We start from the raw sequence: 27918 nt of genomic DNA on the forward strand, positions 1-27918 counted from the left end.
GAATATCTTAATTTATATTTAACATGTTCTTATCATTACATATATTACGGCCAATCATTGCAAAACTTGGTTTCGTCGCACCGAGGCGTTTGTTGTTGTTGTTGATGTTGTTGTTGTTGTTGGTGGTGGTGGTGGTGGTGGTGGTGGTGGTGTTTAGATATTTGCTGTCCGTCTTAATAAACAGGTCATGAATACAGCAAAAGAATCGCATCAAATTTCCTTTATCAGTATTGAATTTGTCGACAAAGATTTAAGCCAATATAATTAGTTCATATGAAGTTGTCCTACATTCTAGCACGGAGATGTTTGGGATTCCATCAAAACAGCTGTATATGTATGTCCTTGTACTCCACAGCATATCATTACAGGTTTAAATTTGTATTCTTGGCTAGCTTTCAACATTTTGAAAAAAAGGACTATTCATATCACCTGTTTACATGTCTCATGTTTGCCTTGATAAGCTCAACTATACCCGTGAAGAGCATGCGCAATTTAGCTTACCAACGATCATTTATAACAAGTTTAGATGTGTGAAAACATATGGCAGCCAGAAACAGTTGTTCTGATGTAGTCTCTACGAAACAAAAGAAGGAGGGTTCCAAACCCACACCGCTTGCTTTGGGAATAAGTACCCTGAAACCGAAATACCCGCAGTATGCACTGGCGTCGCGAAGAACTGCGTCTTTCACGGGCGCTTCAACGCCTTGGCCAGCTGATGCACATGTCAAAGTGGAAGATCTGGTGGATGCAGGCTTAGTTTATACAGGTAATAAAACAATGAAAATTCAACTTTTGTAAATTTTACATTATGTAGAACGTTTAATGGATTTTGTTCATAGGCGTGTCGATCAGATAGATGTTAAGTCTTTTTTTGCAAAATGCTCTTTGCCTTATGTATGAAAATTGCAACCATTTTACCTAAGATGTTTTATACTAGGTGTATCATCTCAACAAAAGGGATCATTGGCGGTATAGCTTCTTTTAGTGGACTATAACCTATTTTATTTAATTGTCTATCAGTGATAGTTTTATCGTTCCTGTTATTAAACTTCCGTATTTCTAGTGTTTTTCCATTTAAAGTTCAAGGACGTTTAACTATGATACTGGGTAAACATGAAGTATTACCTGTTTCTATAATTATCTACCAATACAATTTACTACCATATATAGTTCAAGGACATCTTATCAATATGAGTACAAATAAACTAAAACATAACCTGTTTCTATATTTACCAATCAAAACGATGTTGCCGTCTACACAAGATGTATATTTATTTATTTAATTTATTTTTATAAATACTTATCTACAGCTGTAAAGGAACATTTGATTAATATTATTTGAATTAAAAATATAAATATACAGCATTTATTTTATTAAAACCGAAATGCATGTACATTTCATTTTTTAAATTAAAGATAAGCTGCAACTGACTATAGTCAAATATAGTACTAAATGGTACATTTCGACCAGAATTTAAAGCGTGACTATCGAACAATAGTAAAATCATACATATCGAACAGAGGTAAAAACATACATATCGAACAGTATTTAATTCATTCATTTCGAACAGTAGTAAACTCATTTATATCGAACAAAAGTAAACTCATATGTATCGAACAGTTACTAAAAAGGTCATGGAAAACAAATCATCGTTAAGAAAGTATAATAAGTGTCACATGCATTTTATTATTAATCATTACACTAAAATTAATATGAAGATCTTTTTTTATTTTCATTTGTACTGCAGTCCGTTCGAAGTTGCATTCATTGCAGATATGGAATCTTATTTGTCCTGCAGTGAAGCAGCGTTTCGTTCGTCCTTGTGCTAAGAAGGAAAGTCTTGCTATTATTTCAGTGGACTAACTCTGTCGGTTTTATGCCCCTGTGTTTGTTCTTTCATTCAGTGAATCAATTTGCATTGTTTTTCTTCCATTTCCAGGTGTACAGGACAGTGTTCGCTGCTACCACTGCGGCGGAGGGCTCCGAAACTGGGAACCCGGGGACGACCCAATGGTTGAGCACGCCAAATGGTACCCGGCCTGTCATCATGTACTCATTACAAAGGGGAAAATGTTTATCAGGAAAGTGGAGGACGGAGACAATCCAGAGGATGACACGCCTTCAATGGTACATAAAATTAAGCATGTTTCTTACTAAACCAAACTGGTATCGTTTTTGGCTGTTCAGTGATCCAATAGCATTAAGTCAATTTGCTGGATAACGTTTGGCGGTTCAATGTTCCAATAGCATTAAGCCAATTTGCTGGATAACGTTTGGCGGTTCAATGTTCCAATAGCATTAAGTCAATTTGCTGGATAACGTTTGGCGGTTCAATGTTCCAATAGCATTAAGTCAATTTGCTGGATAACGTTTGGCTGTTTAATGATCCAATAGCATTAAGCCAATTTGCTGGATAACGTTTGGCTGTTCAATGATACAATAGCATTAAGCCAATTTACTGGATAACGTTTGGTTGTTCAATGATACAATAGCATTTAGCAATTATTGCTGGATAACCTTTGGCTATTCAATGATCCAATAGAATTAAGCCAACTTGTTGGATAACGTTTGGCTGTTTAATGATCCAATAGAATTAAGCCAACTTGCTGGATAACGTTTGGCTGTTTAATGATCCAATAGAATTAAGCCAACTTGTTGGATAACGTTGAGCTGTTTAATGATCCAATAGAATTAAGCCAACTTGCTGGATAACGTTTGGATGTTCAATGATCCAATAGCATTAAGCCAACTTGCTGGATAACGTTTGGCTGTTCAATAATACAATAGCATTTAGCCAATTTGCTGGATAACGTTCGGTTGTTCAATGGTCCAAAAGCATTTAGCCAATTTGCTGGATAACGTTTGGCTGTTCAATGTTCCAATAGTATTCAGCCAATTTGCTTGATAACGTTTTGCTGGTCAATGATCCAACAGCATTTAGCCAGTTTACTGCATAACGTTTGGCTGGTCAATGCTAAAATAACATAAGCAAGGTCCCCAAACCACAGCAAACTGGGCTCACGTTTGGCTGTTCAACGGTCTGATTTATGTAGTTTCAATTGCAGACAGAAGATTTCAGATGTGACTCTTTGAATACTGCAGTGCAAGCTGTAATAGAAAATGGATATCCAAAAGAAGATGCCATGAGAGCCATTTCTGTGATTCGAAATAAGAATGGTAAACGATATTTATGCGTTGTGATTGTTTCAAATTATAACACGTCAAATACTGAGGTTAACGGTTTGTTCTGGTTCAGAACAGAGTCTGCTATTTGTTCAGCATATTTTGTCTCCAACAGGCCCACACGCGAAGATAACAGCTACTGATATTGCATCTATATTGCTGGAAGCGGAAGACGACCCCAATTTCTTTTTAAGTTTCGGTGTAGACAATTCTGAACACAGTTGCTCCACTCAAGAATGTGAAGGTAGTATATTAACAACTGTATGACAGAGAAAATATAACTGACAAATAAAACTCAATCAAAATATTTGAGTAGCTGTTGATTCGTTATCATTGCAATTAGACATTATTTCCATCGGTATATTATCTGTGTTTTTGTTGTTGTTTTCCAGCAAATGACATGACGCGTTTAGAACAAGAAAATGAGGAGTTAAAAGCCACGTCACGCTGCAAAATATGTTTGTCCGGTCGTGCTGACGTCGTCTTTCTACCATGCGGGCACATTGTCAGTTGTTCCCAGTGTGCCCCCGCCCTAAGCACTTGTCCTGTTTGCCGAAAGGATATTATGGGTCTTGTAAAGGCGTATTTTGCTTCAAATGGTCGTTAAAAAGAGATTGTGAAAAAATGAGATACATGTTCTAATGCAAGCGATATTTGTTACACCAACCGTACACGCCAGCAACTTTTCTCAGTTGCCGTTAAGATAACACAAGCAGAGGTGACATATTATTAGTTTATCTATTTGTAATTTCACAGCTTTTATATGGATTTGCTTTAACTAAACATTGATATGATTTAGTGTTTTATATGTTTTTCGAAGTGTACGACGTCTATTCAAAAAGTTCTAAACCAGTCTAGAATAAGTTACTTAATTAGATATAAAGTCGAAATATAGTGAATAATGAATGACAAACAGTCTATATCTACAGACCTGGGAATAAAGTAAAGTAAACATTACAGATTCTATACTAAGCCGACAACATCTTTGCATATTTCTCCGAACTCAAATACCAAGTAAACAAGAAACTTTACTTTTAAGTAATTTACTCTATTTCTATATGAAGTCTTTTTCAAAATTCTTCAAACATTGTCTGTGTTAAAATTCCATTGATATGGGCGACGAAAACAATGCAAATGCACGTGGACGTAATTATTCCATGTTATATAATTAATGTTTTTTGACGATATACAATGTGAAAGTCGGATATAAGTTGTCAAGGTTTCTTTTAATATTATTATTAAGAATATACCATTCCATAATATAATAAGAATTTGCACAATTTCTCAACCAGAGCTGATATATAGAAAAATCTACTTGTCGGACAAAACAAAACTTATATGAGTATGAGTTAAACCGTTCAAAACGTTTTTTGGTTATAGCCCTGGTGCTACTTGTCGTATGAAAATTAGTTCAAATATTTCTTGCAACATGGTTGGCCATGGTTGGCCATGCCTGGGGCTCATTTTTTAAACAATGGAATTAGCGGTTTGATTTATTAAATGTGCATATAGGCGATGTTTACCACGCCTCAAGTTTATGGTTGCCTTCTGAATGAATTCAGTTTCAGAAACATGGAAAAGATCGCTAGCTATGGATGTAAAAGCGACAAAATCGCAAAATTTGAACAGCCAGACTGCGCTACAACTGAAATTTATGGCATTTGGTTGTGTCACTCATATGATTGACAGCTTACAACAGACAGAACTGCACGTCACGGGAGTTTATAACGCAAAGCTGATTATAGTGATGGTGGTTAAATGTGACCTCTTCATCAGTGTAAAATGAAATATAAAGGTGTTTTGTTTAAATGACTGACAAGCAAATTCCGTTCATCTATTTGAAGAAAAAAAAATAAACTAAAGATTAAAGAATTCGTGGTTTTGCATAAAGTAGATATCCTCAACAGTTTATTTGTAAAGTCTCATATCATGTAAAATATGTTGTATCATCTATAGATGTTCTAAACAGTTTGTTCGAAACATATTACCATGGTCATGTTGCGCTAAATGGGGTGTCATTTATACTATGTAGAGTTCAATTAGATAATAACAACTTTAACATGTTCCTGTCTAAAAAAGGGGGCCGATTGTAGGATATACATTAAGCCTTCTTATGAATTAGAAGAGTGACTATGTAATATAGTATAATATATATGTCATTAAATTGAACTTAAAATCATGTTGTTGTTTTTATCAATTTTCAATATTTTTAATTTAAGGTGGCTTTAAGAGGAATTATACTATTTCATGACTTTTCATGAACAGGTGATCATAAGCACATTTACGGTATTTATTTTGTCATTATTGTAAACTGTTATTTCTTGATGCCAGCTATAGTCACCTGATCAGCCATGTGCTTAATATAGAATTGTTGGTTTCCCAAACAGGTGTTTATGTTTTCCTCATAAGTATTAAATCTTTTTTAGTAACCAATGATTACATGTTTTCATGAGTTTTTAACCAATGAGAATCCTTTTTCAAGCTTTGGGCGAACCTTGACCCAATAATGATTTTATGAACATTCTGTTTTCTGGCGTGGAAAGTTCATAAAATAATATTATAAAATTATACTAAGCTCGTTTGGAAGGGAAGCCTACTATTAAAGGAATTTGCTTCTTTTATTTATGTTCTAATTGGATTGCAATTGAGATTCAAATTGTTGTTATTTGAGATTTAGTATTGCTGAAATAAAACATGGTATTTTAACAAATTACTTACTTTTTATTAACGTGCATGCTTCAGCATAAGCACGGTAAATGTAGTAGAGGTTGTGCGAGAATTCTACGTGCGTGTGCGTGTGCGTGCGTGTGTGCGTGCGTGTGCGTGTGTGTGTGCGTGTGTTTGTGCGTGTGCGAGTGTGTGTTTTTGTAAGATAATAATCAGATGTACATGTCTTTGTATTGCGTTCCATATAATTATCTGCATGCAATTAACGGAACTCGCGATTCATATGTATTTTGTCTAATGTTCTATTGTTTGTATTTATAAACATTGTTTGATCTACGATTCTTCATGTAATTACAAGTGTATACTATGTTTGTTTCAGGGCTTTTTAGCTCAGCTCATATTCTCATATTATAATATCTGAAATTATAATACGTCTGAAAATAAAGAACAAAAATAACTTACGCCTTTATCTATTTGGTTTCTGATATAAGAAACAAAGTATGGATATAGCTATTTTTTAAAACTTGCTAATACGGTGATATAGTTAACATGTATGATTGAAATACATTGTTGAAGCTTGAGCAAGCTATCGTAACTCATAAACTGTAATACTTAGTGAGGATATATATAAAATATGTATAGTTCCTGTTAATACACTACCCATTTAGAGGTCAGGGACATTGTATATGATCACTTTTACCTGTTTCTATATTTATCCATCAATAGAGTTTTGTTCCTATTATTACATCATCAATTTAGAGTTCAGGGATATTGAATATAATAACTATTACCTGTTTCTATTTTTATCTATCAATGATGTATAATTCCTATTAATACACTACCCATTTAGAGTTCAGGGACATTGACTATAATAACTATTACCTGTTTCTATATTTATCTATCAATTCCTATTAACTATTACCTGTGTCTATATTTGTAACTCAGGTCATTTTACGATGTTTGAAGGGTGGCAACTGTTGGCCATACATTTGTGTTTCAAAGTTGTTGATTGCTTCCCTTCAGACCAGTTCATGTTTATTGTCATTTCATGGCTAATCCTAGTCAATATTAACACAGCTGTTTAAGAATCTTTGACGATTTTTGTTCTGGCGACTCCACGCATAAGCGCACTACTGTGACTAGACATTAGCCGAATTTGTTTGGAAATTTCGAAAGTAATTTGATATGAAATGAACGAGGAATTACATATGAATCTTCCAGTGCAACATAAAAACGAGTACGTATCCTTTCATGCGTCGAAGACTTGATTACTAAGTGTTGAACATATTTATTTACCTGTTTGAATATTTATCACTAGTTACTAGACAACATTTAGTCGCTTTGTATAGCTTTAATTGCTTATGGCATGGGACAACTAGGTCACTATCTATAGTTTATTGTTGGTATTATAATTATTATGTATACATACATAAGCATTGTTACATAGTGTGTGACCAGATCATATTTTTGTTATTATAAATTGTTTGTCTCCCTTGATTTCATTCTCGTAGTTTTCTCTCTTACTGTCGATGGTAACAATGCCGCCATTTTGATTGAATTTATTGAAACCCATGCTAAACCGATCGATATACAGTATAAAAACACTACGCATCGGTAACTTCCCTTTACAAAAACACGAAAACTAGCGTAGAAAAATTATACTTGATTATTTTTAGCCTTTTAATAAATTATTACCTGAAAAAAATCTGCTTGTCGATCAAAAGGGAGGTGCGGGCGCACAAAAAAATAAAAATACTTTTTTTACATTTTCAAAAAAATAAGAGCGGTAAATCCGCGGAACGAAATATCAATTTGGTGTGGCCTATTGCATAAAAAAATAAACAATGCACCAACCGATAGTGTGCGCCTTTAAAGAAACTGCGATAACTGTATTCCTGATCGAAGTTACAATCCTCTGAATCGTTTGTAATATTTTCTCTGTTTACATGAATATATTTATTTCGACCCATGCTACCATGATTAAGCTCTCTGTTTGTAATTGTGTCCATTCTTTAAGTAATTCGGCTGTGAGGTGATTTAAAAGAATGTTATGTTTGGGGCTTTTAAGAAAGGTCTGTTGTTGGTGTTTTTATCACCTGTTTCATGTGGTCCGGCGGCTAGCCTATGATAAAGCTATACAATAACCAATTATTAATCTATGTTAGCTATTCTATTCAAATAAGTATGTAGAACCATCAGCTGCTAAAGCCACTTCCCTAAATAAAAATTCTAACCGGACAAAATTGGTAATTTATTAACGAGTATAACATATAAGTAGCTGTGTACAACTTTGCAGGCAAGAACAGAAGCAAACAAATTACGGCATGCCGCACAATATACCTGCACAAATACAGACCTGCAAACTTTGCTCGTAAAGCTGAATGACCTGCTTGCAGTTATAGCAAATACACCGTACAATAACGACGATATCAAGGTAGCCAGCGACAACATTAATTTTGTAAGTATATGTAATTTATATATTCTTATTCGGTACGGGTAAGAATGACACGAGTTTGCCTCTGGTATCTTGTGCCCTTGTATGTTTTCGTTCAGGGTTTGATTTATCTTGGTCTTGCGGCCCTTGAACAGGCTTTTGGTTACAATACTAGTTTAGTGAGGATAGTTGGATTGTCTGAAATTTGTCCCTGCAATTGCTAGTGTCTAATTTCAAGGGTGTCATGTATATCATTTTTACAGGCATATATCGACAAGTTAGTACGAGGTTTGTGTTTTTGTTACAGTTACAGTTGCATCCTCCAAACATTCCTGTTTGGATTGGTTTGCTGACCCGGAGCGAGATCAATGCATTTAAATCCGGTAAGTTCGATGATAAGAACATCTGTTCTATTCATTGCGTTAGAAATTATACAAACAAATATAATAACGTGTTTCCTCAGTTGTGTTGTTTAATGTTTGCCCTATGCTTTTATATGTCTTCATCGTTCAAATGTATAGGTACTGCCTTTACAATGTAATCAAATGTTAGTTCGGTTTAACTCCCTTGTTTATTACATTATTTTAAGAAAGCAAAACATTGTACTATTTCAGATCTCGTCGAGTTTTACCAGCAGAACTACTCCTCGCTGACTGTCGCACCATTTCATAAGACGATAACGGCTCCACTTAAAGAAATGTTTGTCGTGCCAAATCTACACAAGAACGGAAGCGAAAATGGGATTACGTCATGGGCTGATATGTTTGGATGGAATGAAAGCACGTGTAACAACATTGTGTTATCTTCAACGTCACGGGAAGGTAAAACTACGATGTGTAAGTTTCTTCTTCAAGAATGGTGTAGAGTGAGCAGCACAAACGATGCCTGCTCTCTTCAGTGCACGAGTAGACATGGGGGGCATTTTTCTGACGATGATGTCTTGGGACGTTTCGATTTTGTCTTTTTCATTAACCAGGAATGCGGTAATTTAGAGAAAGACGTGGTTAAACTTATTTCGGAACATGTTCTCGACGGAACGTCAAAAAGTAGACCGGAAGGCTTTTTTCGACGGCTACTAAAACAAAAGAAATGTCTCATCATTCGAGAAGGCCTGCAAGAATGCTCAAACCTTAAACGTCCCTCTCTAAGTACTGCGTTTGTGCTCCAAAAATCATGAGTACAATAATGTTCACATCCAGGCACTACTGCTTTCAAAGTGAAAACACAGTGTCGGTAGACGCCAATATTCGGCTCAAGGGAATTGGGCGAGATTCAATACAGGAGCTGGCCCGCAAAGCACTGACATTTTTGATGAACACTTTCACACCAACGTTTAGCAAATTTCAGCTGAATCAATGGCAATGGTCTTCACCTAGACTTCGAAACATACTGCGTATTCCAGAATTCCTATTGCAACTTATTTGTCAGTACATTGATGGTCAATCGTCGGCTCAGGAATCAGTTTTGTCTATGGCGAATTTAGCGTTTTCGTGGATTGATCAGTTAACACTTTCACAACCACTTCAAAGCGATTGCTCTGGGAAAACTTTTCCATCGAAGTTCGACGACACGTTTTTAGGAAAGCACAAAGGCCTTGTTTTAGAACTGGGAAAGTTTGCAACCGAATTCATTTGTTCTCCTACCAGCGATTTTGTATCTCACTCATTTCGAAACAAAATAACAACAAAATTGGCATTGGAGGCAGGAATTTTGTTTGAAGAGGAAGACACTTCACACGCGTCGACGAATGGAGTCAAAGTTAAATTTGTGGATAACGCATTTCGAGACCTATTTTCCGCAATATATATTTCAGCCACAAAAGCTGATTCGTCAAGAATATTTGAGCATATTAAAACTGCAGGAAAATACAGTTTCGATGCTATAAATGCATCTTGGGTATATAATTTCTTGCAGTTTGTAGATAAAGAATATTCAAAACGATTTTTGGAGAAGGTGTCCAAACTGTCATGTGAAACACTTTGGGAGAAGTTTTATGCATACTTCATTGATCCGATCAGACGACTTTTTGCATATATTATCCAGCGAGAGGAAAATGGAATAGAAATTGGCAGTGAAGCCCTCGTTGAAGTTGTTAGTAAATGAAATGCATCATATTATAGAAAAGATTGATGCATTATATAGGACAACATTAACTTGGCCAGTGTGCAGGATGCTGTTGTTTTCTACGTTTCTTTTGTCTTATTTCTGTTTTCATAATGTATGTTTTTCGTTTAATATAGTGACAAATACATGGTAAGATCATTTAAACTGTACACGAACATGTGTGTGTGTGCGTGCGTTCGTGTATGTGTGTGCGCACGCGCGTCCGTCCGTGCGTGTGTGTGTGTATATATGTTTATACTTTCTTAATAATCACGTGATAATTATTATGTATATATTGTCTTTTCCATGTAGTGGTTATATTTTATAAATGACCAAAGGCAAACCATGTCGATTGCCAATATACTGTGAATTGAATTTCATGTAAAGTGTTGATTTGATTTCAAAACACCTAATATGTAATCCGATGACATAAATCATAACCCCTTACATGTCCTTCACAAAAAGTGACATTTAAAAGAGAGAGAAACAGGTGATATTCTTGAATATTATTGTATATACAGATAACGCTGACCGAGGAGAAAGAAGACTGTATTTCGTTTACTTACATTGGCATTATTCAATCATTTAAAGCTGCACTCTCACAGATTGAACTGAGTGAATATTTGCGTAAATGTCTAAAAACCAGTGACGTAATAAACCAGTTGGGAGCTATGTAACAGTAAAGCATTAGCAGCGGAATAACCTATATCTTTGAAAAACAGTTAAGAGTTTGTTCCGATTGCTAGTATTGTAACGTTTCAGGTTGTTTTCCTCAAGCAACACGCCTTTGACCTCATCATAAAGCTTACCCATTAGGTTAAATGTAAGGTTATGTTAAACTACTCATTTCATCAGCGTTTTGCTGTACAATCTCAGCAGTTTTAAAAGCTAATCTGCTTTACATTGTTTTCTCAGAAATACTTTTCTAACATCCACTTACGGATCCTTGGTACCCGGCGTACAAGTTTTCTTTTTATTATAACATAGGAGAAAAAAAGGAAAAAAATACTAGAAATTGTTGAAATTTTCTTTGGGGAGTTCCCACAAACCTCATGCCAACCCTTCAAACTAAATAAATTTAGATTGGTTTTTTTTTGGGAGGGGTGTTGTTGTTGTTGTGTTTGTTTGTTTTTTTTGTTTGTTTTTTTTTTTTTGGGGGGGGGGGTACTGAAAAAAGGTTACACAACAAAGTTACGCCCCCTCTGACGAAATTCTTGACCCGCCCCTGACTTCAGCTCCCGATGCCTATCACCCCTTGAATTTTCAAACAAAACCTTTTCTGCTAAAATGGTAGAAAACTATGAAAAAACAAATTATATCTATGTTTTAGATATATATTAGAAATACGACAATGAAAGGGAAGACCTAACACACACAGCTACGTTACAGGACAAGAAACTTCTAATAAGTAATATTATTTGGCTTTTGTCTGGGTATGTACGATTGTTGTACTAATTTTGTTTGGTCTTTAATGTTGAAGGCTACTGTGAAGTTTTATCAAAATACGGTCAGGGATTTAAAGATAGAGCGCCTACCAGAATCTCTATGTAAAATAAACTTACCATAACTCTATTGACAACAGTCCGATCGAACCTGTTGATTGTACAGGCTCTCCAGCCGTTCCTAGTTTTTTCTAGTTTACCTAGTGTTTTTTTTAAAGTGCTCCTTGTCTTTCCTAGTTTTTGTTCTAAAATGCTCCTAGTATTCCTAGTTTTTCGTTTGCTGCGTTATGTCTGAAAGTTTCAATTTTGTGTTTTCATTGTGTTTTGAAGATTTTCTTGCAGAAAACAATGGGGAAATGTTCAGCAAACTTACCTATGCTACTGATAGTTGTGGTTTCGCATCAGTGATACATATTCTGGCCTTCACCCATGGTGATTTATGGTAAGACTAGGCGGAAATACGCCAAACAAAAGTAAATTTAACAATCAGCTGAACATTTATGTAAGGTAATTGGACAGTAAAGCAGTAGTAAGGTAATAATTTATCTGATAATACCTCCTAGTTTTTGGCTCAGTGTTCCTAGTTTTTCCTAGTTTTTTCCTCGTTTTCTGCTTGAAAAAATCCTTGTTTTCTCCTAGTTTTTTTTTTTCAAATGTATTTCTGGAGAGCCTGATTGTATGGCCTATATTTATCACCCATGTAAAGTTTCATCCAGACCCGACCAGGATTTTTTTAGGTGAAGGGCACAGGAATATCTTTGAACACATCATTGTAGAACTTGAGCAAATCAAAGGGTAATAAATCAGTGAATAATTATTTAACGGAATCCATTATTAGCCCCACCCCCACCCCACCCCCCTTATACCCTTATATAAGTGTTTTCTCTAGCGTCTATTCCTAGAACTTAACTTGCACAGTGAAATTTAGTCGCTTGTACAGTAAAAAAAAGGTGAAAGGCAGCTAAATTTGATGGAATAATTTGATATTCGATGTGCAGATGATGAGAATCATGCATGTAAAATGTCATAAATATCGACAAAAAGACATTTTATATTTATTGTACCTCACTTACCTACAATGGTAAAATCCCATTACCCGAAAAAGGGATATGTTGACCATCAGAAACATTTTCAATCTTTTTGACACGTGACCAAGCGAAAATTCACTGTCAGGTCCTGTGACCGCACTGATATTTTGAATGTCATCTAAGGGCAAATAACTGCTTCAATAGTTTAGCTAAATCATGACGTGATTGCCTCTCTAATACACATACTGTATAGCAGATACAGCTAACGCCTCGGGTGACCTTCTGCTCTCGGGTTGACAATATCAATGTCACACATGCTGCCATATGATACTTATATACTGTTCAAGGTACAAAAAAAATAATGGTGTACATGAATTATACTTTTGGGCAATCTGATGCGATGTTTAAAAGAACAAATTCTGGCGTTTTATGTTAATATAAACCAAAAAACATATTTTGATTTGCATTTATCTTTGAAAATACCTTACATAAAAGCCAACTGTAGAAATGTCCAACTAGGTTTTTCCAATGTACGTTCCATTTGGATTTCCCATGGTTGTATTCTGCCTAACTTTGTCGTCACTGTTGGGTATAAAAGTAAAGGGCGGCTTAACAATGGACTCATTTGGCAACTTCGTCAATACGGTATCGGTGTGATCTAATTTAAAGAAGTAATTTGTTGTGTTTATGATGTGGATATTTAATAATGAAGAAATAGAAAATCAACTCATTTAAAAGTTTATAGAATAGTATCCTGTATTAATAATCTGCAAATATCGTCTACTTTCAAAATGACTATAGTGGAATGACACACTGGAAACCCAAGTGCAGCAAATCCCAAGCCAATCTTAATTAATCATAGCACCAGCGCTAAGCAAGTGATCTCCTGGATTCCCAAGAACAACGCATAGTCTAGGATCCCGAGTTATAAAGGTCCTCGAAAGTTTCCACCACGCATTCAGATTGTGCGATTTATATAGAGGCTTACATAATTTAAGGTAAGTGTATACGTAGTGCGGTTTATAACCGCGTAGGCTTGTCTATTGGTTGTACTTATATAAGCAAAGTTTGTTGTATTCTGGTTGTTGGATCATCAGGAACCGGCCAACTTCTATACAGGGTGTATATTTGATATTTGGACAACTGAACATGTTTATAAAGTTTTTCTTGCAATGTTTATCATATAACTGCAATCAAAACCGATTGAGGATATAAACTAACTTTCCATATGCGAAGGCTTCTATGACCATGTTATTAATTGTAATTACCTGTTCGTTACGACGGATTCTTGCGTATGTGTTCATACTGCATTCGTTATCAGCGTGAAATGTAAATCGAGTAACATTTGTGAGTGTAGTAGGATTCAACAATGGTTAAAACAGTTTAAAAAATATCTGACAATGTCATAGCTATTAGCAAAATACAATAGATACATGTCGTTATTACAAAAATATACAGAAAAAGGTATTGTAAATATTTGTGTGAAGCTGCACCACGTTATAAGTTTTTTTCGAGCTCTAGTGTCCCAACGGCCTGCTACTTTAACTTAAATATAACATGTTTGGCCCTTAAAGGATACTTAGGGAACTGTATAATCTGTAACAAATGCGTCACAATTTTACCTATCCCTGTCCCAAGACCGTGTTTAAAGGTGTATCTGGTCACCGCCCAAATAGGTATAGGAGCCGACATTTCATTTTGGTTATAAAATGCCACAGGAAACATTTTAGTAAATTATAGCATAATCAGCTATTATAAGAACGTTACATATCAAGTTATCCCGTCTTTTATTAAGACGGATATTTGGATAAGCATGTCATCCTGTCGTTCAAAATCGTAGACAAAAAATAAACGTATGCAGGGTGGTATGGGGACTTTTACAAAATAGTACTGCATCACAATAAACGTGAAAATGAGAATGTAACCGCTTAACAAGTTATTTAACCATAAAAATATATTGAATTGAACTAGATAGAGTACTAATTTATAATTAAGTTGTCGATTGGTTTAGCATATATAGAATTACTGCGCATTTGAACTAGCACGTTGTTGATTTAAAAGAACTTAAGAAAGGTTTATAAATGCTATTTATACACGTATTGCGTGGATTTGCAAGTATTTTATAGGAACAGATCATATTTGCGCAGTTTACAAGTTTAAATATATATACAGGTAATGCTGGAAAACGGTATTGCGTGTCGCTGGAATTGGAAGTAGGTTATATTACACAGATATTGACTGAAACTAGGTTATCTTCACATATTCATTCGTTGCGCATATCTGCAAGTTCAGACTGTTAGATTTAATTGTATGGTCAAAACTTTCTGAATAGTTTGATATGCATAGGGCTAAAAAGATAATAAATAGTGTTCTTTCTTAAAAAAAACTAGTTATCTTTTAATTTATTGTATTAAATTATGATGTCCGCTTGATAGCATGTAGCCGTTATTACATTTGTCAACATACTATATTCTGAAGGAGACGAGATATTTTGCTTGCATTTCTATTGTAAGGGAAATGATATAAGATTATTTCAGGGATATACCTGGCCCCCAATAATAACCACACAATTACGCAAGTCAAATTTCAACTCATTGCATATACGTCAAAACATCGAAAGCCATGGGAGGGGGGATATACTTTTATCATATATTGTGTTCACAGGAATATTTTGTTTATTATTCAAAGAGCTTATTCCAGAGCAAAATATGCTCTTAAATAATTGCTAATATATATGTTGTGATTGATTTACTTTTTTGGCTGTTGAATATTATTCCTTTAAAATCTTGACAAAAGTTCCTAAAAAAAAACAAAAAATATATACCATTTTGAAGAACTTTTGATGTTATACGGTAAAATGAGTTGAGATTTGAATTGAGCTTTGACTTAAGTACGTTTGTGACATTAGGCATACAATGTTAATTTGGTCCTATATTTTTACAGTGGTGACCATTAATGTTTAAAATGATACAGTTCAGTAATTGCAGTCTTTTTGAAACCAGGAATTAGGATTAATGAACATAATCTCTATCATAAAATATCCATAATCATGTCATTTCCATCTTACTTTTTACAGATTTTAGCTGACAACACTTAGTGGCATCCGATTCAGAATTGATTTTATAATCATACCACTGACGAGTTATGCTGGACGCTTGAGCTGGTAAGTGTCTTTCCTACTTATATTTGCACGATCTCTGAAGGACTGATTACTCTTAATTTGAATATTAATTTTCAGAAGATATCCCTCATACCATGATATTCCCGGTTGCTGTTTGTTTACATCCGCATTTGAGCAAAAAGTACATAGGATGGCTTCGGGCCGACACAAGCAGCCTTTTGCAAGAGAGCACTCTCTTAGAAAGCTAGATAATGCCGGCCAGTTAAATATTAAAAAACTAGCCGATGCTGGGTTCTACTTTCATTTTGACAGCGTAACAAGTAAGAATGTTTTCTGAAGAAAATATCAACATTAGTGTTAAATATGTTTTTATACTTCAAAAGTTTATTTAGTAACATGTATTTTTATAAACAATGGGACAAGTTTCAGCAAAACTAAACAAACTTGTCCAGAAAGTATTCGATAAACATTAAAGATTTATTATAGATATTTTTTCAAAACCTTTAGGACTGAATGTCTGCGTACTATGTGACGCAATTATGTGCAAAAATGAACATGCAGATTTGTCTACATAAAACATTTATGAAATGTAATTAGGGTATGTAATTGCATTCTAAATGGGGTTTAAAGGGTAATTTAGTTGATTTCCATAATTATATTAATTAAATGTTTTTATTATTTCTTTACCCTTTTTCTGCTTTAATTAGAACCATAATCTTGTTAACACTTCCAGATGCGCAATATATCAAATGCTACGCATGTAATTGTGTACTGAAAGACATACGTCCTGAAGAAGTGGAGAATATTTGGTCAATACACGCCCAGTCAGTGCATTATCCGGACTGCACACATGTGTTGAATAGGAAAGGACTTGACTACATGCAAGAAAACCAGGACGGTCAGTGGGGAGAGATGAAAGGTTACAACAGTGAGGTGTGATAAACACTTAATCATTACTAAGTGTTGAGTTCGTCAAACTTCTGTAGAAGCAATATAATATAATAAAAGTTATGGAGTACAATCTGTTAGAATAGACTCACACGTATTCTCATATAAGCATAAATATATATTAAACAGATAGTAAGCATGTTAAAGACAATTTAGTAGTAAACATATTGGGTGTCAAATTAATTCCTTTTTAACAATAATAATGTAGAATTAAACAATTTGCAGACTGTCCGGACAAGGTGTTGGAAAGAAAAGCCACAGCCTCGTGAGTAATATTCAGCTGATAAGGATAACTCAATGTGTTTTTAAATAGTATATATATCGATGTGTAAGGCTATTTTTGTCTTAATAAATGTCAGCGTCAATTATACTGTTGGAAGGGGGAAACTATCATTTTGTCCAGAATGAGCACTTACTATAAAGAATACTGCTTGCTAATTCCATTGCCATATTAGCATGCTTATATGCATTTATGTCAAATACGCACGTATTCATATCGAAGAATGTTTATGTCGCTGTGTTTACAAACTTACGTTAAAGCGAGTTAGGCATACATAACCTAATTTTGTATAGAAAATTTGTAACGCTTGTAACGGGTTGAAAATAGTTATCCTATTTCATAAAATATGTTAATTAGGAAATCATATTTTTGAGCTGCCAAAGTAAGGCAAAGATTCTAAACTAGTTTTCGTTTAAAAGGTGTCGTTTCAAAGATTGATGAAATAACTTACCGGACCCTGCAACGGCATTCTATGGAAAAAGGTAGCCTTCCAACTGGGGTAAACTATGCCGTTGAAAGATATCCTGAAATGGCCTATGAAAACAAAAGGTTGGAAATGATGAACGATTCTATGTATGAGCAGCACGCTAAGGCAGGATTCTTCAGAGAAAACATCGGGGATTTGGGTAAAGACGTTTTATATACTGCTGTTATGCAACATTGTGAATATCATTAAAAAATTATATTGTTGAGACAGATTTAACATTAAACATAATCATTCTAGGTTGTTCGATTCGACTGCGATGTTTCAGCTGCAACGCTCTGTGGATTGCTCCGGACAGGGAAGACCCTTGGGAAAAACACGTTTTTCTCCAACATGCCTGTCCATATTTGTTGCTTAGAAAAGGGACAGACTTCGTTCGAGAGGTATATATATTATGTGTGTTTTTATTATAACGGTTTATTTATGCACATGGGCTTTAACCACCTAATTCAATAGTATCTCCATCAAAACATAATTGATTTAATTCTCACTCTCAGCATTCATACCGATGTTCAAAAAGTAAACCAATTTTGAAGTGTCATTTCAAAACACGTTATTAAATATCTCATGGACATTGCACACTATTTTTTCAAAAATACTTTTTCAAATGTTTTTTTTTTTTTAAATATTTAGAAAGGTTTATTTAAGATATTTTCAAAAGTATAAGGATTGTTACATGAATGCGATTATCTTCCAGACGTACAGACGGAATTGCAGGAGACAGCGCCTTTTGTCCAAGTAATGTTTTGGAACAATGCGAATATACTTAAACAAATCCAGCAACCAGAACTCCTTCTCGCAAATGTAACCTATGCCCTAGTCACTTTGTACAAAAAGTACATCGTGTTATCTCAATATGTGTGCAGAAACTTGAAAAGCCACTAAGTAAACTATGAACTATTTCCGGAAAAGAGAACACAAGCATCTGAAGTCGAGTAGATTGAGATCGCGTTGCTGAATGTGGATCAGACTGACTCGAAAGGTGTAACTAATGATGTGTGATTTTTGAATCTTTTTTAAATTGAACAATATGTTATTGAATTTATAGTATCAGAATATCTTCAATAAAACATACAATTGTGTGAAACAAAACGATATTAAAATTGATTCATTTCAAACTTGTTGAATATACGGCTTGAATAAATGATCTTGTTAGATGTATATGGTAAGTTCATAGCTATGTATATTGTATGTGTATGAGGAGCTAGATCATTAGATGTTGATATTTATAAAAAAAATATTTAAAAAACCCATTGCTATTTGCATCTATTTGACAGTGGACGCAGCACGCAAAATGCTTCTGTAATCATGTATATAACAGTTAAGTTGGATGAGATTGTTGTTGTGTGTAATAGCGTTCGGTATATCTTGCACCTGCAATTTCAATTTCCTTATGCACTGTTCTCAAAATTCCATGTAACGACGTGAATAATGGATGAAAGTTGCGTGTAAAGCGTACCTCATTAGTGTTGCTTTTTGTAAACGCATATTTAGATAAATTGAAACGAATGCTCCGTCCGGCAACACAAATATTTTAATCATCTCTGTTGTCTTAAAACAAGACAGTCTAATGTAAGGGAGACCAAATTAATTCATACATGATGACAGAGATTCTTAACAGCACTAGTACAGGTATAATCGGCACATAAAAGAGACTTGTTTTCCTTTTTTTATTGTGGGAAAATTTTACGACCAATGTTTTTAAAAGCTAATATCTCGATTATGAAGACAGCTGTTTGCATGTTGATATGGCTCGATCTCTAGTCCGTGTCATGGGTAAAACAAATACGTATGTCATTTTTGAGAGACCAAGAAATGAAGCTGAGGTGATGTTTGAGCCGACGCAATTTTTGTTGATTACAAAAGGCCTTTTATATAAACATATAGCATAAATAATAACGCATTACATATCTGTTACGATAAAAATGTGACCTTTTAAAAAAAAAATAATAACCAAATGATATACTGGGGCTTTCATGTTAAAACAAGAAAACCATTGATTCAATGCATCAAAGGGGTCCATGAAATAGCATGATGTAAGGTATTATATTATGAATAGTCTAATGTTAAGAAAGAAGCAGAAATAAATGAAACAGTCATTGCATTGCAAACTATGTTAGTATGTTCCAATAATAAATGGTTTGATGAGACGCAGTCGGCAAAATGTTCTCCCCGCCGCCGCACGAACGTGTATGATAATTATCCAAAGTAAACCACTGTTCAGCTAAATTATCCATGCGGGCTGATGACAAGGCACATAAACCCGCTGTGTGCCATTATTATGTGATTTTCTCAAAATAAGTCAACGTTCTAAAATCACAGAAGCGGCTGTTCCCGATTGCAGCAAAATGCGCGTCTGCGTTACAGTATGTGCAAATTTATGTACTTATTAACACATTCGTAAGTTGCTGTAAAAACTGTTGTATTTTTCCACCAAGGAACGCATAACAAAACCCCCCACATAAAATGGGTTTTATATTAATAGAAAGCGTTGTTGTGATATTTTATAAATTGACAGCAAAACACAAAAAGCGTGTCAATCCCTCCTGCCATAGATGCTTCGTTTCAGTGGATGCTCAAATAAGCGAATACTAAACTGACTGTAAAAGAAAACGCACCACTCACAATATGGGCATTCATTATTTGTTAAAATTAACTAGAATTGTTCTTTGAAAGAAAATTAACATCTTAAATATTTTCTATCGCTAAAATGCAGTTTATGAAAGACTATAAAACAGCACACTCAAAAAGATATAAGTCGTCGTGTCGTTTGTGGTGTTTACAAGTACGTTTGTGTCTCTCGTTCAGTGTCGTTTGTGAGAGGCATGGTTTATATTTGAATATTTACTGATGTGCTTGTCCTTGTAATCTTCATTGTATTATTGTTCTGCCCTATCACGTGGTATGCAAACACTGCTATAGATGTTTTGTATGTCTTGGGGAAAATATATATGGCCTATAATTTATGCTTGGTATAGTTTGAATCTACTAGAAATGTTACAATTTTATCGTTAGATTTTCTTTTTCTTCTTCTTCTTCCTTGAGATATAGCACACAAAAAAAAGTATGTCTCCATACCGACAGACAGACAGACGTACAAGGTAATTCCAGGAACGTTCTGATTAAGGTCCACAATACCCCCACACACACACACACACTCACACAAACACAAACAAACACGCATTCACACAAAAATGCGTCCGCTAAAACATCGTATCCAGGATTTGCGCACATTAAAATTAATATGCTTGTACAGTAAAGGAATTATGTAATATAGGACCAAAGGCAGTTTACCTTGCAAACCGTAGAAATGTAGGTTCTTCCGTGTACGTGTTGCGTTTTGTTTTATCACGTAGTTATTACAAAATGTACTGACACGTTTGCCTAACTTCGACCGCGCCACGGGATATATAAATCGAAATATTTCAGTCAACCTGTCAATTGCGTTCATATTGGTGTATTCTGACTTGAAGAAGTGATTTGTTGTGGTCATGTTACGGGAATTTAGGAATAAACAAATTGAAAATATCATATGAAAGTATACAAATGTATTACAGAATATAAACATTCTGCAAATTTCTTCGACATTAAAAAAGGAATCGTGGTATCCCATGTGCTTATCAAAAAAGAGAATCCCGAGTTAATCTTACCTAATCATTATTATAAGCTAAGTTGTTGTTTCGCTGGCTTCCCAGTTTAGGATCCTCGGATTGATTAATCCCTCGAAAATTTCCATCATTCAAACAGAGTGAGTGCTATCAAGAGGTCGGGGCATACCTTGTGGTGAGTATGTTTATTCGTAATACGGTTTTAAATACAGCAGATTTTGTTCTATTTGTAGACTGTACTTTGCGTCAAGCTGCATACATTACTGCGGCCAACATCATATTGAAGGATACAGGCTCATTTTGATCAACCTGTTCTTATAACGCACCTTCATCGCCCTGTTTACACAATATACGTAATGACAATGTCCAACAGTGAGATTTATAGGGCAGAATAATATATAGTTTTACTCTTGGTAGATGCACAAAAGAAACGTTTTTCCTTCGATGATCAAAACCAAACAAAGCATATAATTTGTGTACAGATAATAAAATATTAGCGATGTTTTGGCGCTGTTTTAACTGAGGCCATGTACGTAGCTATAAATAAAAAAACTCATTTATAAATGCTGATAGATTTTTCATTGAAGTCAAATGAATTAAACGTAATAGTGTATAAAACCAATACGTTTCTTTATTGCATCTATCAAGTGTAAACTCAAAGTGACCTCTTTCATGAAGCCATATCTATTATTTGCACGTTCTGCTTTCACGGAATTGTATATTAGAATTTTAGAAGCCAAGACAAAGAAAATGTATGCTAAGATTAAAGCACGTTTTCGTATTTGCACTTTATGTGAAATAACTAGTGCATAAGTCAGATATGTTCTTTCTAAACCGACCGAAGAAGTATGGGCACGACTTAATAAATTTCATTCTGACCTACTTTTGGTGTTTATACAAACGTGTAATGCATACACTTCCGTTAACAACGTGCACCACCCTTTGGGTATCATTGGATGTGTCTTGAAATTAGAAAGACGCTTAAGCATTGCATTGTGGCGTTGACAAAGTTGCACGATAATATACCTTTTGCCTTCTCATTTGGTCAACATCCCGTAAATAAGGAAACAAACCGCATCATTGACACTGAGGCTGTCGATTAAAATCGCCGTGTAATTTGCTGTTGGAACATCACCATGTAATTTCCTGTTGTACATTAAATTGGCACTTTTTCTGAAAAGGAATCAAGCATCGGCATCATACTCATTTGTGACACCAATTACACAAAATAGGGTAAAAAAGTCATTATAGATATGGTATTACCTTGCACATAAATAACGTACATTTTTATTTAACATTAAGATCGTCCAAAACCAATATTCTAATTTATATATTATTGATATGGGACCCTACATGTATACAGATTTAGAAGGGATGCTGTTATTTCTATAAATATCCGTTTGTATTCCAGCATTTTATAATGCAGTAAGTACGAGGGGTGCATATGAGTAGCGAATGAGGATTACTAATGCAAAATGTTATTATTTGTTTTCAAAATTGAGTTGAAGCAACAAGTTGATGAAAATCAGAGTTGAATTAAAATTTCAGTGAATGATTGTGCATTTTTGTCAACATAATTTAAGGTGTTTGGAAATGGCTCAGATTTCGACTCATATACGAGGGATGATAAAACAAACGAAAACTTTATCAATAAAATCTAAATTTTAATATATCGATACAGTTATTTTCCTAATTGTAAATCGGAGTCTTTATATTATAATATCATAAACTGAAAATAATTTGAGGATAAAACGAGGGACGTAAAGGTAAACGTTTTAATCACCTTGTTAACGCATACCCGGCGCAGTCCAGTTGTATGGTATCTTTATGACAAAATTCAACCATGAAAATGCATGAAACTTAATATTTAGATGATAAAATATCAATTATCCACGTTTGTGCAAAAGGACAAATGACCTTTTGGCCGTATTCTTGGCGTCATGTAAAACTAAGAGTTAGATATTGCTACACTCTTTTGAAATATCTTACAGTTGTTTAAGACACAAATATACAAATTAAAAAAGATACATTTCAAAATAGTTTTATGGAAAGATGGTTCACTAGATTTGTCACTCAGCCCATTCTTAGTCATTAAGATTGTATTTCATGTTACAGATACATTTATATACGAAGATACAATTATTGGAAACCGAAATGAATAGTATGATATCATATGGTAGTTAAGTAGGACAGAAATCCAATACGTCTTATAAATGGTTATTTTTGGCATCTCAGTCAAAATGTATTTTTTTTATAAATTACATGTCAAATCACAGGTGGTACCTAATATAGATAGTTTATTTTGAATACCTGTTAATAAGCCACATGACCCGTGGGAAAAAATACACGAATAAACATTTACAAATGCCATAGCAAGTGGAGCATGAGCAAATTATTATTCAATTGACTCTTCTTATAGAAATGAAGATTTTGAATGTCGAACTTAGTTTAAAATTTAATCAATATGTAAACATTCAGTCATATTGTTATTTGATTCAATATATGCTTAGTCATAATTCTTAAGTGAATACATTTTTCTGTTATTTCTGCAGTTATGATCATTGTAATGGTTAGTGTTGTTGTTTTCTGTTGTTGTTGTTGTTGTTGATATAAAATATACAGGAAATATATTTCAATCAACACATTGTTTAATATGAGTTTATGGCCTTATTTATGTTATACCTCTTTCTTGATATTTTCATGAATTTTGGAATTGGTTTCCTATCATCATTTAATATTAAACTGAGACGTCACTTTCATTGTTTTAATTATTGTAATTTTTGTTGTCAGTTCAGCAACATAGATATATTTCAATGTCTGAGAACGGTGATTTGTGTCAGCTTCAAATGCAGCAGTATTGTCTTGAGCAGAGTAAGTATTTTTTTAAATGATTAAGTAATTGATCATTACAATACATGGTTGACTTCAATATCATTACGTAGTCAATAGACCAAGGTGGACGTATATATTCACGTACTTGTAAAGAAATTATATACACTTATACCTTATACGTAATTCCTAAATTGCCAGAAAAATTGAAGACCTTCCTTTAGTGATCAGCATTTTGATATCTAGGGGGACATTTGGCCATTGGCTGCGGAGTTTGCAACTTCACTTGCCATGGACTGTCGCTGCAGGAGTCCATCAGGCGACACATCCGCGAGGTGCCAACTACAAAATGCCTGGCCGCCATTACGTCTGTTGGAGGGTTAGAGGTCAGTAGGATCTGCGCCAAGGACGGACTAGTATATCCGGTAAATCTGTGTTATCTCAGAAAGGTTTAGGTTTACGTGTTTTATTATTTTTAATGGTAAAACTATTTTTGTATGTGCTGTCATGCGTATGCCTTACCTGCGTTGTTCCTTCTTTGTGAATGTATGGTATGTTTGTCAGAAAACAACACCCGGGAGGATTCTTTGTCGCTTCTAGTAAGGAGCTAGTTGCTTCATTTTCATTTATATGCAGATTTGATCCCATCAAATTTAGTTCTGGTGATAGCAAAAACCCATTTTTAAACTTATTGTTGTACATGTTTGTGATAATACTGTGGTGAATACTTAAAGTGTTTTTTCTTCAATAGGCTGGTAAGAAGGACTTTGTTTCTTCTCTTCTGGAAGTCTGGCCATCAGATGCTAAACTGTTCAGGGAAATAGTCCTAGGGTCCCCAGCGACCCTGAATATGAGCCAGGGAATATGCAGGCGGATGTCTTTCTCTCACATGGACCCACGTTATCTACATCGCATTGACACAGATGGGCTGTCTGAGGCGGGCTTCTATTATTCTAGTAAATTCCTTTGTCTAACGACCATACAATTGTGGTATTTCTATTTGAAACGTTCTGTTTGACCTTTAAACCGTTTCCTGGTATTGCCATAGAAATAAGATTTAACCAGAACATTTAAATATACTCTTATGTTTTCCAAATGCGTGTTCGATCTTGAACATTTTATATAATACAGCAAAACTTTGACTCTGAATATTCATGATTTACGTATATATACATTTCAAATGCCATATAGATTATGATGTACTGGTCTAGGGTTATGTTTTATTTATACTTGTTAACGATTTCAGTTGAGCGAGACAGTGTTCGTTGCTACTACTGTGACATTTCCATCGGAAAATGGCGGGACCATGTCTACAATAGGGACCCTTTTGTGGAGCACTGCCTAACGCACCCATATTGTCCGCACATCATTTTGACCAAAGGCCTCTTTTATGTGGATGAGGTAAGTATCGGTTGTTTTTTATATTAAAGATGGTTTGTTATCATTTCAAGAAACCTCATTGTTGTGTATTTCGATCAAAACGCCAATCCTAATAAGCGTTTCAAACTAACCTAACTAAAAGAGTACCTATTTTCCCTACCAGCTATGTGGTTCTTCCCCCCTTTCTAAATGTTCAGCTTGATGATCAGTGTGGTAAACTCCTGTGACACATTACCTTGATATGATAACATTTCATTCTCTTAAATATACAAATAATCGACATCAGATATATGGTAGGAAATATATTTTACATCTTTTTTCATCTAAAATGGGGAAGAAAAATAAAAGTTATCTTTTTTAAAGCCTTTATATGAAGCAAATGTTCTCTTCCGACGTAGCATTTATGCCGTAATTTATCGCTTTGTATACACATACTGCTAAGCGGTAATCCGCTATATGGTTAACTTTATGTTCAAGGTTCTACTGGGGAAAAGCAGGAAACGACAGAGAAACGCGGAAGAATCAAACGGTATATATGTTATAATTTCATGTCTTTTTTAGATTACTACACCAACGAAATACAAATTTAAAAATATGAGATATTTCTCCATGGATAAAAAAGCATGTTACTTATATATTCATGACAAATCCTATAACTCATATTTCCGTTGTCATCGTTAAATAGAGACTGTAAACGAGGATTGTTCGTAAAGTTCGTGGACAATAGCATTTCTGAGTCACTCATTCAGATCATTTAAGAAACATGTTTTATGCATATCACCGTATTTTATACCCTACATACCATTTTACACAGTTACTCCAAATTTTAAATACGCTTTTAAAACAAATAATTTCTTACTTTGATGGGGGTTTTTTACAATATCGCGGTCAGAGGTCTTCCACGAGCCTTGAAAAAACCACGCTTCAACTAACATCATTACAGTGTGTGTATATCAAGTGATAAATTACGTCATATATGCTTTTCTTTTACTACACCATTTTAAATAAAACAAAGGGCAGTCTATGTCGCTTAAAACGCCCCCCCCCCCCCCTCTTCGTTTTATTATCGGAGTTTGATAAGGAGATTAGTTTCATCAAACACTTCGAAAAACCTGTTTCCAAAATAATGTTTTGACAGTGCTCCGTCAGACGGCCGTTCTGTGAAACAGCTTGTCGAATAGCTTTCAGAAACTAAACTCTCAATCAAACTCTGGTAAAATACTGAATGCGGAAGCGTAGTAGACCGCGCTATATGTTTCATTTAAAATGGTGAAGTAATATTGAAGTTATCTTTGTTTAAAGTCTTCATTCGAAGCAAAATATTGCCTTCCGACGTAGCACTATTTACGCAATTTATCACGTGGTATACATATACTGCATTAGAGACGACAAAACAAAATGCAAACATGGTGTCTATGTGACTGTGAACTGGTCTCAATATGTTCACAGTGTTGTTGTTTTTTCACGTTTTTTTTCTTTTTCGTTTTTTTCTTTTTTTCTTTTTTTGTGTGACGGGGGTGGGGGAGGTCATTAGAAACATAGGCCGATTACCTTGTTTTCAATAAACATTCTGCCAGTATGTGTGGTTGTTTAGAATTGCACAAGGAAAGCCTTCTAATCAATAAGTTTTTAAGTAATGAGCAATGCTTGCTCCAAACATCATGCATTACATAATGCTCAATATGTTATACAGTTTACCTCAATAATTGTGAAAAAAATGTACTCCTGTCCACAAACTTTAAGAGAAGACCTCGTATGCATACATACTGTCTAAACCATTATAATTACTAAGGTAACGTTTTCATGCCATCACATATAAAATATGTTCCCAGACAACGACATCGTGAAAAAGAAACTGAGGGATATTCCAACTGTAGATAGAACTCCACATCACCATCCGAGATTCTCAACATGAAGAACAAATATTGTTGTCTCCGTTGCTACTATTGAAATGACCGTTATTATTATTGTTATTATTATTATTATTATTATTATTATTATTATTATTATTATTATTATTTTTATTATTATTATTATTATTGCAAACAGTAGAATCATTCTTTGGATAGCATTGTGTGTTTAAAGCAATACTTATATTATACAAAACAATTGCACAACCAACATTGTCTCAAAAATCGCAAAGATCTCCATGTTTTTATGTGTTTATATATATATATATATATATATATATATATATATATATATATATATATATATATATATATATATATATATATATATATATATATATATATATATATATATGTGTGTGTGTGTGTGTGTGTGTGTGTATATATGTAGATATATTTATATTTGGTAATATTTGAATACATTAAACTCTTTTATCTTCAATATGTTGTATTGCCTTCCGGTAAACAAAAGGTGCCACAGGAACGTGACAAATGCACCC

General features: G+C 34.3%; 3 protein-coding genes across 16 annotated transcripts; all 3 read left to right on the forward strand.

Moving 5' to 3' along the window:
• Window positions 1-211: 211 nt before the first annotated feature.
• LOC128239201 (baculoviral IAP repeat-containing protein 7-like) lies at window positions 212-5363 on the forward strand. Its single transcript, XM_052955722.1, has 5 exons — window positions 212-766; window positions 1941-2128; window positions 3067-3178; window positions 3300-3428; window positions 3577-5363. The coding sequence occupies exons 1-5, from the start codon at window positions 541-543 to the stop codon at window positions 3789-3791; spliced, it is 870 nt and encodes a 289-aa protein (XP_052811682.1). The 5' UTR covers window positions 212-540; the 3' UTR covers window positions 3792-5363.
• Window positions 5364-6761: 1398 nt separating this feature from the next.
• On the forward strand, window positions 6762-10768 carry LOC128239200 (uncharacterized). Its single transcript, XM_052955721.1, has 4 exons — window positions 6762-7088; window positions 8148-8309; window positions 8593-8668; window positions 8900-10768. Exon 4 carries the CDS (start codon window positions 9459-9461, stop codon window positions 10386-10388), a length of 930 nt encoding a protein of 309 aa, XP_052811681.1. The 5' UTR covers window positions 6762-7088; window positions 8148-8309; window positions 8593-8668; window positions 8900-9458; the 3' UTR covers window positions 10389-10768.
• Window positions 10769-13442: 2674 nt separating this feature from the next.
• Window positions 13443-27651, forward strand: LOC128239202 (E3 ubiquitin-protein ligase XIAP-like). 14 transcript variants are annotated; one of them, XM_052955726.1, is made up of 15 exons: window positions 13922-13978; window positions 15031-15071; window positions 15935-16021; window positions 16097-16299; window positions 16713-16912; window positions 17153-17192; window positions 17627-17833; window positions 17932-18074; window positions 18389-18856; window positions 24090-24170; window positions 24375-24553; window positions 24880-25084; window positions 25375-25529; window positions 25986-26037; window positions 27341-27651. In XM_052955726.1, exons 9-15 carry the CDS (start codon window positions 18835-18837, stop codon window positions 27421-27423), a joined length of 777 nt encoding a protein of 258 aa, XP_052811686.1. In that variant the 5' UTR covers window positions 13922-13978; window positions 15031-15071; window positions 15935-16021; window positions 16097-16299; window positions 16713-16912; window positions 17153-17192; window positions 17627-17833; window positions 17932-18074; window positions 18389-18834; the 3' UTR covers window positions 27424-27651. The 14 variants fall into 14 exon arrangements, with proteins under 14 accessions (XP_052811696.1, XP_052811691.1, XP_052811688.1 ...); XM_052955736.1 differs by lacking the exons at window positions 13922-13978; window positions 15031-15071 and adding an exon at window positions 13443-13856 and having other exon boundaries at window positions 18389-21474; XM_052955728.1 differs by lacking the exons at window positions 13922-13978; window positions 15031-15071 and adding an exon at window positions 13451-13856 and having other exon boundaries at window positions 16100-16299.
• The last annotated feature ends 267 nt before the right edge of the window (window positions 27652-27918 follow it).

The sequence above is a fragment of the Mya arenaria genome, chromosome 6 (assembly GCF_026914265.1).
Source record: "Mya arenaria isolate MELC-2E11 chromosome 6, ASM2691426v1".
NCBI lineage: Eukaryota > Metazoa > Mollusca > Bivalvia > Myida > Myidae > Mya > Mya arenaria.